At 38.3% G+C, this 10,000-nt stretch overlaps 1 protein-coding gene across 1 annotated transcript; it reads left to right on the forward strand.

Moving 5' to 3' along the window:
* Positions 1-1,651: 1,651 nt before the first annotated feature.
* Positions 1,652-9,794, forward strand: LOC149299764 (lamina-associated polypeptide 2, isoforms beta/gamma-like). The gene is made up of 9 exons (XM_089486040.1): positions 1,652-1,876; positions 4,422-4,548; positions 4,822-4,974; positions 5,695-5,792; positions 6,499-6,618; positions 6,717-6,806; positions 7,109-7,246; positions 8,407-8,498; positions 9,506-9,794. Exons 1-9 carry the CDS (start codon positions 1,652-1,654, stop codon positions 9,792-9,794), a joined length of 1,332 nt encoding a protein of 443 aa, XP_089342166.1.
* The last annotated feature ends 206 nt before the right edge of the window (positions 9,795-10,000 follow it).

A 10,000-nucleotide genomic window follows, 5' to 3' on the forward strand; every position in this document is an offset into this window, starting at 1 on the left:
TGTCCTGGTGACTCACCAATGAGTCCGGTGTCCCCCCCCGCCCCGGTCACTTACCTTAAACTCCTGTGTTGGAAGCGTTTGTCTCGGGTGCCGGCGCTTTACGCTGGGCGCCGGCATATGACGTCAGACGCCGGCGATCAGCAGTGAAGCGCCGGCACCCGAGACAAACGCCTCACGCTTCCAACACAGGAGTTTAAGGTAAGTGACCGGGGCGGGGGGGGAGATCCTGAGAAGGGGGGGTTAGGGAGTTAGAGGGGAGATACTGAGAAGGGGGGGTTAGGGAGTTAGAGGGGAGATACTGAGAAGGGGGGTTAGGGAGGGAGGTCTTACTGTGTGTGTGTGTCTTACTGTGTTTGTGTGTGTGTGTCTGTGTATCTTACTGTGTCTGTGTGTGTCTTACTGTGTCTGTGTGTGTCTTACTGTGTCTGTGTGTGTCTTACTGTGTCTGTGTGTGTCTTACTGTGTCTGTCTCACTGTGTCTGTGTGTGTCTTACTGTGTCTGTGTGTGTCTCACTGTGTCTGTGTGTGTCTTACTGTGTCTGTGTGTGTCTTACTGTGTCTGTGTGTGTCTCACTGTGTCTGTGTGTGTCTCACTGTGTCTGTGTGTGTCTTACTGTGTCTGTGTGTGTCTCACTGTGTCTGTGTGTATCTTACTGTGTCTGTGTGTGTCTCACTGTGTCTGTGTGTGTCTTACTGTGTCTGTGTGTGTCTTACTGCGTGTGTCTTACTGTGTTCATAGCTTATTCAGTTATTGTAATAAATATTTTAGCCCATTTTTTAGCTCAAAATATTTTTTCCTTTTTTTTCTCCTCTAAAATCTAGGTGCGTCTTATCAGCAGGTGCGTCTTATAGAGCGAAAAATACGGTATGCACTCCGAAGCCTTGTTCATTTTGTTCACTTCTGTGCTGTGCTAATAGTTATTCAGGCCTTACTTATTCAAGCACCTCTACCAATGACGTAGGCTTGAATAACTTTATTAAACAGCACATAAGTTAACAAAATGGACAAGGCTTCGGAGTTTGTAGTTTGTAGAGGTCTGGCCCTCTAAAACCATTCCAATTTCTCATGTGGCCCCATGGGAAAATTAATTGCCCACCCCTGGTTTAAGGTATAGCACTATAAATTTAGGATTTCTGAAAGATGACAGATCCTTTCCCTGTTTCAATAGTGTCAGACTCACATTAGACTAATACTATACTAATCTATATATATTTTACTCGACTTTGTTTTTTTAAAATACCGATCGCATCCTTATGGCATGTTTAAAGCAAACATCGCAGGTGCCCCGTTACGCTGAGTTACAATACGGTCATGTCTCCTCCCCAAACCCCTCCTAAACACTTCAGCAGTAGTTTCGGAGTATAGATTGTGAAAGGCCGCGCGCTGATGTCGTTTATTTTTAAAGGCAGTCAGCGACCAATCATCGCTTTCCTTGGTTACCGCGACATCCAATAGCCGTGGCCATTATTGCTCGGCGTCCCGCTTCTAGCCGTCGAGCGTAGTGTGGCCGTTACGGTGTCTGTTTCCGTTTTGTGGCTTTTGTTAAGTCAAATCCTTTCTTATCCGGTCCGGAAACATTCTGCCATCAAGGGGTGAGACGCAAAGGTGATCGCAGTCAGTTAACTGTGAGCGGTATCGTATGTGCACATCATGCCGGAGTTTCTCGAAGACCCGTCCGTCCTGACGAAAGATAAGCTGAAGACCGAGCTGGTGGCGAACAATGTTAGCCTGCCTTCTGGAGAGCAGCGTAAGGATGTATACGTTCAGCTCTACCTCAAGCACCTAACCTCCAGGAACCGAGGGACCCCTGACTTCTCTAGTGATGAGGAGAGAGAGGCTACTCCAATTCGTGGTCGGGGTCGCCCGTCAGGACGGGTGAGTTACGGCTCTGGGTTATTTTTTTACGTATATACTCTCTATGTTGTTTGTTTTTGGTTACGTATTTCTTGTGGGCTGAGATTTGATCGCGCCTGCCACTTGTTACCCAGTCTGCGGATAACTTTTATTGGCTTCCTCACGCTGGTTCTTATGGCATTGCATACGATGTGCTCGTTTTGCATGCCTGGTGTGGAATGAATGGGATTTAAAGGCTTTGCTCGGTTTAACTTCATAGGTGTGTCTGGCCACACCTCATAGTGGATCGGTTTTCTTTTTACGTTATGTTAGAGCTTCGTTACGATGGCGGATTAACTGCCCCTAACACGCATACAGCGGGAAAAATAATTGCAGAAACGTAATCCACGGGGATCTGGTTTCAGCCTATGTGTCAGAACAGCTGCGTGAACGAAACATCACGTGTGTGCGGTGTGATGCTTAATCTCTGATTAAAATACGTTTGGGATGCCCTGTGTTTATTACTACTTTCCCGCTTTCGTTGTGAGGCTCGGCCAGTATTACGCCCCATAGTGGCGTTTGTGGGGCTTTGTCTGATCTGGAGCTCGCGCCTTTTTTCTTCGATTTAATATTCTGTATATGCGTGATAGTATGGCTCACCCTGTGCACTTTCTTGGTTTAACTCCCTCGGTAAAATTTCAGGGCTTTTCACAGTTTTCGTATTAAAATAAAGGGAAGGTACTAAAAATGGACTCCTACAGTAGGTAGTCATACTATTTGCCGTACGGTAGGGTAAGAAAGTAGTGCTTCTTTTTATACCTCCGGTACTATAAATGTATATATCACACTTTTTTTTTTTTAGCACACAATGTTAGTCGATAGGCCCACCACTACAAGTTTAACAAAATAAAGCTCTACAGGAAAAGGGCTAATTTGTATACTAAAATCAACTTCAAGTTTTCAGTTCTTTTTTTCTTGTTAATCTGAGTTATCTCCAAAATGTTACCTTGTCCTGATTTGTAAACGGAGTCATAGGCATAGTGTTTTTATTTATTCTGGAGATAACAGGGCAATATTACCTTTTTCTGGGTTTTTATGGGTTAAGACGCAGTAAATTAAGTAGCGATCCCAGATATCAAACCCCGCCTCGAAAAGTAGACGCAGGGTAATTCTTAAGTCATTGTGTCACTTTTTCATGCAGCCATTTAGCCACCAATCTCTCTTTAAACATTTGAGGCTTTTTTTCTTCTCACAACTATAACTATTTTTCCCCATAATATCCCAGATTACGATGGTTCCCCAAATCCATGGCGTCGTGTTTTTTAGCGACTGTGCTGTTTATTTTCAGTGCTTCCTGTGCCGGTTACAGAACCAATACATAGCCCCCACTATTCAAATGAACCCCACAAGCTATGTTTTGCTTTCCTAATCAATATAACAGTATAACTAAAACATGGGTATCTTGCTGCGTTTCTAATGTTAATTCCGCTGTTATCACAAGCCTAAGTAGCTTTAAACTCTACCAAAAAAACACACACACAGGCCAATACCATAAGTATACTCAACCTGATGGGATATAATTAATTGGCACAAACCTGCTTCAAAGTATCATTATTTCTCTGCCCGAGAGAGATAAGCACTGCTAGTGGCAGTCAACGCTTCAGCCGAACTGAGCTTTCTGTTATTCAGTTGTGAATCAACCCTGTTAATCTGTATCTTTTTGTTAAGTGAATAGTGACCATGTGTTGAAAAAGAGAAATACCGTTTGTTATTTGAATTACAAAGTGGAGGCAGATGTGTACCACATGAAACATAGAATATGATGGCAGATAAGAACCAGTTTTGCAGTTTTTTTTCTTTTCTTTCTAAAACTTCAAACCATATTTGCCTCTAGTATTAATATATTGTCTTATAATTCAATGTGCCACTTATGTTTGAATTGCCTTAACTGTGTTAACCACATCTACTGCGAACCCCTCATCTAGCACCCACCTAGATATAATTAAGTTCTACCTTACTAAGTCTTACGCTTTGTAGGTTAAGATTCTCCTTCTTTGAAATATCTCTGCTCAACTTTGTAAACCCCTTTGTGTGTACCACGTTTCTGTTTACTTGTGAAAGCTAAATATGTTAACGTTTGGTCCTTGACGTTTATTCTGTACACTATTCATCATTTTCCTAGCCCTTCCGAACTCTTTCCAGAAAATAAATATATATATATATATATATATATATATATATATATATATATATATTATAATATAAAAAAAATTCTGTAGATGCAATCATTAGAACGGTGCGCAATATTCTAGGTGATGCTCCCTATTTCTATTAGTAATGCCTCTAGTGGTACAGAGCTGGGGATTATTTTTTTTATACAGCACTGTACAATGGGTAAACAGGACATAACAACTACTATATAACATAACAATCTGATTTATAGAACGAATACATAGAGAATCCACTATTTAAATCTCCCAGCAGATCTGCATGTACAATATCCATACTTGATAACTTGTATGAAACATATATTTCTACATCTTCATAAGTCGAAATGCTTAAACAAAATTCACTTATTTTTTTATAGAAAGCAACCAAGAAAACAGACAAGCCCAGATCAGAAGAAAAGGATGAAATGGATGTAACAGAGCTTAGCAATGAAGCTCTCAAAGAAGAACTTATTAAGTATGGGATGAAACCTGGCCCAATTGTAGGTATGATAGAAAATGTAATCTGAGCATCAGCTCTGGCTATCTTTCTGTTTTCTGGTTAGTGCAGTGTATAGCTTATTCATGTTAGACCCTGTCATGTCAGGCACTGCTGGATTCATTTGACATTGATGTATCATTAAAGTTGGCAATAATCATGTCCTTCATTTTCTAAGTAAACCCACAATCTTAAATTTTAAATAAAACAAATTGTATAAATATGTGTGAGTATACAGCTATGATTTGTGTCATAACTTTACAACGCTTTTATGTTAACAGGAAATACAAGGAGAGTTTATGAGCAAAGACTTCTTAAGCTTAAGGAGCAAGGGAGTATTGTACCTCCGGCACCTTTAGCAGTGGATTCATCATCTGCAGATAACAACCAAAATGGAAATACTGATTCTGAACATTACAGTGATAATGAAGATGGTATGAGTATGATAAACTTTTTTTACAAATGCAAATTTGTTTATATGATTATTTCTAGCTTGTGTGGCAATGTACCAGGGCCTACAATGTAAAGGCAGTTTTTCACTTGCTAAGTTATTAGCACTGTTATAATCTAATACCACGTTGGAGATGCCACTCGTACTACTGAGTTGTGAGACCTGACCAGAAGTAATTCATCAATAATTTCCACACTTTCCCCATTTATATTTTTTACATAGAATCCTTAAAGGGAGCTCTAACAAATTAATAAAGCCACTGTCGATCACACTTTCCATCCAATGAAGCCCTGCATTTAACAGACATTCTGTTTTTATCTCTGCAGACCTCTGAAGTTGTTTTTGTAGGCAGAGCTCCTTAATTCTTTTTGAATGCTGAATACTGTATGTAGGAAGTCGATACCTCTATCCCCTCTGTAGGGCTGCTAAGAGTTTCCAACAGGCAATGCCCTGTAGGAGTGTATTGACATTCTTATAGAGGGAACAGGGTTTTCCTGTAGGAAGAAAGTGAAGTTAAGCATTTGTTTTTTGCCATTAGTTGTCCTTCAGGATTTAATACTCAAATTAATCATGAACTTCATATGTTTTGAGTTCATTCATTTAACTGTTTTCTCAATTAAGAGTTCATATATTTTATTTTTTTTAACAAAGGTCAGCGAGCATTACAGAGTTTTGGTTTTTTTTTTGTCGTTGTTGTTTGCAGAGCCAAAGACAGAACTAACATTTGAAAAGAGAGAGCCCATTAGGGGGACAAATAAGGGTCAACCAACACTCCGGAGCAGGAGAAAAGAACAAAATGAGGTAAAAGCAACCTTTCTATTGTAAAACTTTATTATGTGTTTCTGGTCTCATTTTGAAATTAGTCTGAACTTCGCACAAGATATATGAACAGCATTGCTTAGTTTTATCGGCAACAACTGTAGTGAAAGTGGCCCCTAATTTTAATTACATTGACTACTTAACATCTTCTATAAGTCTTATGTGAAGCTCTCTCTCGCTCTTTAAAACCTGTATTATATTAAAATTGTTTCACAAATATACTGATGCTGCCTACTGTTATTGGAAGGTACATGAAACATTGCTAAAGTACTGTGTAATACCAGATTCTACTTCTTGTATTTAGACAGCTGGAGATACAGATGTCATTCCGGTTCTAAATGTTAAAAGAAGTAACAGGTCTCCCCCAATGGAGTTTACTCCTGATGTAGAAGAATTATTCAGCAGTGACTTTGTAAAATTATTGCATTTTTTTTTCTCTTCTCTCCCAAACTTCTCTCTTGGCATTTGGTTCTACTTTTAAAGCACATTCTTCTACTTGAGTGTTTTGGGGGTTTTTTTTTCCCATTTAAATAAAATACTCTTTTTGAGCCTTCCACTGATGGAGTTGAGCACCGTTTTTATGATAAATTCCACTTTGTGGTGCACAAGGAGAATGTTTTGTCATGGTTAGTTTCTGTTAGTCGGTTGGATGTACGTAATATGTATATATATTTTAATACTTGATTAGAATATGTCTGAAGATACTGTTACTGAACCAGCTTGGACACCAGGGCCTACAAAAAGTGGACGTCTTCAGACAATCACTAAAGAATCATCGAGAGTATCACGGCGAACACCAAGGAAAAGGGTGATGACAGTGTTCCTTTTAAATCCTAGCTTGCTGAAGGAGGGAAGGTTGAATTGCGCACAAGTTCTAATGTTTCCCCCCTTTCTTTCCACTAATAGGATATAGATTCAGAATCTGTTTCTTTTGATGATAAATCAGAGACTGCTTCGAAAACTGAAACCATAGCACCTTCAAGCAACCAAATTCCAGTAAATATTTTTTTAAGAATTATTTAAAGAGTTAACCCTGGGTTTGGCTATTGTCCAGTATAATTACCAGATTACTTTTCATGTTGTAGAAAGAACAAGCTGGCTGTCGTTCTTTGGGATAAACACACCATTTGAGTAATAGTCTAATGCACAAGCATTTTTTTCTCACAAATAATAATTGGATGTCACTAATGTATCTGCACTGTTACTTTGTGCAGAATACCAATTTGGAGCTTCAGAGCACATTATTTGAAATACCTCAAAATCCCGTAACAACCTTTTCATTTTTCTTATTTATATAGGCCTATGAGCATTTTGAAACCCGACAGGTTCACAATCAGGTACCTGAGATTTCCAAGCATTCAGAGACATTTCTGTCAGTCAGTGAATATCCTGAGTTGTCAAGAAGGACCCCAAAGAAACAGCTGATAAGTGAAAAAGTAAATACCTTACTGTTCTAGCTAATAACCGGGGACATATTCTGACAAGATACATGTTACAGTAACACATCGTCACACTGTTTTTTTCCAATTGCTATTCTTGAGGACCTGTCGTCAACATCTATTATTGCTCACAATATATGTATAGAAACAAAAAGAGCATACTGATTTTCATCTGCAAAATATATTAAATTAGCATAGCAAGAACAATATTGTGACCTTAAAAATACATACATTTCCGTTGCCGTGAGCAGACTTTAGACACATCTGTATACTCAACTGCTGTCTGATCTTTCTTGGAATGCTGTGTGTGAGAGCTAATTGACTTTCTTCATATAGTGCCTTCTGGGTGCATGTGGGTAGATTGCCAACATGGTAGTTTAGCTATTGTGAATTGACCAGTTAATGTATAGATTATTAGCAAAGTTCCACCTTTTCAAGATTTAAAGAAAATATGTTGTGTATTCATGTGTGCAAAAAGTTCCTGTTTTTGGAATCTGCTTAATTTTTAAGAATTACTATAAGCTAGCATTGTAATGTGTAGTCATGTTCCGAATAAGGACATGTATATTGCAAAATTGTATCTATTGAGTTACAACTTTTGTAGCGTGCAGCAAAATTTGCTATATATTTCCTGCTTGATACAATATTATGGAGACTTAATTTCTGCTTGTCTTGCTTTAATAGTTAATTATACCTTATTTCAGAGCACGAAAGTGTCACAGGAGACGGAAGCAGGTTCTCTTCATAAAAGGGTCATTGATGTTGATATTATTGGGTATACAAACTCCAGTGATCTCCTGAATACAGCTTTGATAGAGGTGATGGCTTAATATCCTTTCATCCTCTGATACTTTTCTAATGTATTTGTAGCTTTAACAAGACAAATAACCAAGAACAAAGATTTTCTTTGTTAAAGGAAACTAAGGATACACTGGACGACCGTATGGACACACCAAAAAAGACAAGGCAGTTGAAAATAACAAAGTTTGTAACTCCCATTAAAAAACAGGGAAGATATTTAATTGAGTCCACCTGGTGATCACTTTATTCCTTAGGCACGTTCTTATTTGGTTACCTGGCATCTTTCTGTACCTTTCTTATAATAAGCAGTATTTTTTTAAATTATAATTTAAAATATCCATTTTTTTTTTTTTTAGGTTGTGGAAAAAACATATGGTGGTGAGAGAGTGGAAAAGGATATTCTTAAGGAAATGTTCCCCTATGAAATTTCAACTCCAACAGGCATCAGGTAATCTACTTGTATATGTTTGTTTGTTCTGTTCGTTCTAAAGCTGTGGTGTGGTAAAAAAAAATCATAGTGCTGGCCTTATATTAACTATGATATTGAGTCTTAAGCAAGTAGTTTAATACCTTTTTGTAAGGTTATGGGGACAGTCTAATAACCCTGGAACCCCTACTATAGAAAAATACATATTAAGTACCTGGTGAGTAATCCTAACAGTCTGCGAGTACTTTAAAATGGATTATTCCAAAATGAGAAAAAAAAACAAAGCACTTAACCTGACACAGAAGTTTGCCTACTGCAAAAGCTGACTTATTCCTCATTTCTTGCAACTAATTGGCTGCTTGAAGCTCAGTCATTGGCAGGAAGTGCATTCATAAAGATCAGCGGAGGACTTTCCTACATGTACATTGTGATCTAAATAGTCCCCTGTATGTAATATTCAGTAGAGCTGACTATAGGCCAGTGCATGATGTAAGGAAAGGGGCGAATGCATTTAGGATTCTGCAGATCTCTCTTCATACATCTGCAAAAAATGTACCACATGGAAATGTAAAGGAACCATGTAGCAATCATATGCATTAAAGTGCCTATAATGGAAGGTCTATACAGATCCTCCTTAGACCTCTGACGAGCCCCATCCCTGCAGGCTGATCAGCAATGCATGGCAATGGAGTAGTTTTTAAAAAAAAACCAAAAAAAAAAAACACACTTGCCACAATCCAAAAGTTCATAAATGAGAAAAAAAAGTGTGTAACGGAACGTGTATGGGGTATTCTAGTTGCAAAATGTGTATTGTTTTGTTTGATATAAAGGACAGGTTTATATCCTGTCCTGTCTGTCCAAGATAAAACAATATACAATTTGTGTGGGTACACTAAAAAATTGGAAAAGAGGAATCATGATTGAACAAAGATATGCTAAAAAAAAGGGGGGGTGTAAGCCCCTCTATCACAAAGTTAAACACATAACATTACTAATATTTTTTTTCTTCTCCCCAAATTGTGCTACAGTGCCAGCTGTAGGAGGCCAATAAAAGGAGCGGCAGGCCGGCCATTAAATCCCAAAGATTTCAAACTGGAAGAAAGATATACAACTAAATATGTCTCTAAGTACATGCCAGCTGTGGAAGTGAAGCCTGCGAATGTGAAACGTGGATGGACCATTCCAATGTGGATAAAAATTCTGCTGTTTGTTTCTGTGGCTGTATTTTTATTTCTAGTTTATCAAGCTATGGAAACAAGTGAAGTGAATCCTTTTTCTGTCTTCCTCCAGGGTACCCCAGAACTAAATGGAAATTAAAATTGACTTCATGATAAATATACAGTTTATATTTTTTAACAATAGGATTATAAAAACCTGCCATTTGTCTCAAGTGTTTGAAAAGTAATTGCACTTCAAGTTGTATATGAATAAAGATGGTACATAAGGACATCTGCAATTCATTCTTTGCTCTGGACTGCTAGAAGAAGATTGGGTGCCATAATCCACTATTTTTATTAGATGAG

Source organism: Sceloporus occidentalis, unplaced genomic scaffold (assembly GCF_023333645.1).
Source record: "Sceloporus occidentalis isolate IW3139 unplaced genomic scaffold, rSceOcc1.0.p SCAF_28, whole genome shotgun sequence".
Taxonomy (NCBI): Eukaryota; Metazoa; Chordata; class Lepidosauria; order Squamata; family Phrynosomatidae; genus Sceloporus; species Sceloporus occidentalis.

What these genes read in the sequence shown, in the direction of transcription:
- LOC149299764 (XM_089486040.1), top strand. Translation starts at nt 1,652, where the DNA reads ATGCCGGAGTTTCTCGAAGACCCGTCCGTCCTGACGAAAGATAAGCTG. An exon ending in TTACAGTGATAATGAAGATG is followed by an intron (nt 4,975 to 5,694) that starts GTATGAGTATGA and finishes TGTTGTTTGCAG; the next exon opens with AGCCAAAGACAGAACTAACA. An exon ending in AACAGCTGATAAGTGAAAAA is followed by an intron (nt 7,247 to 8,406) that starts GTAAATACCTTA and finishes TTTTTTTTTTAG; the next exon opens with GTTGTGGAAAAAACATATGG.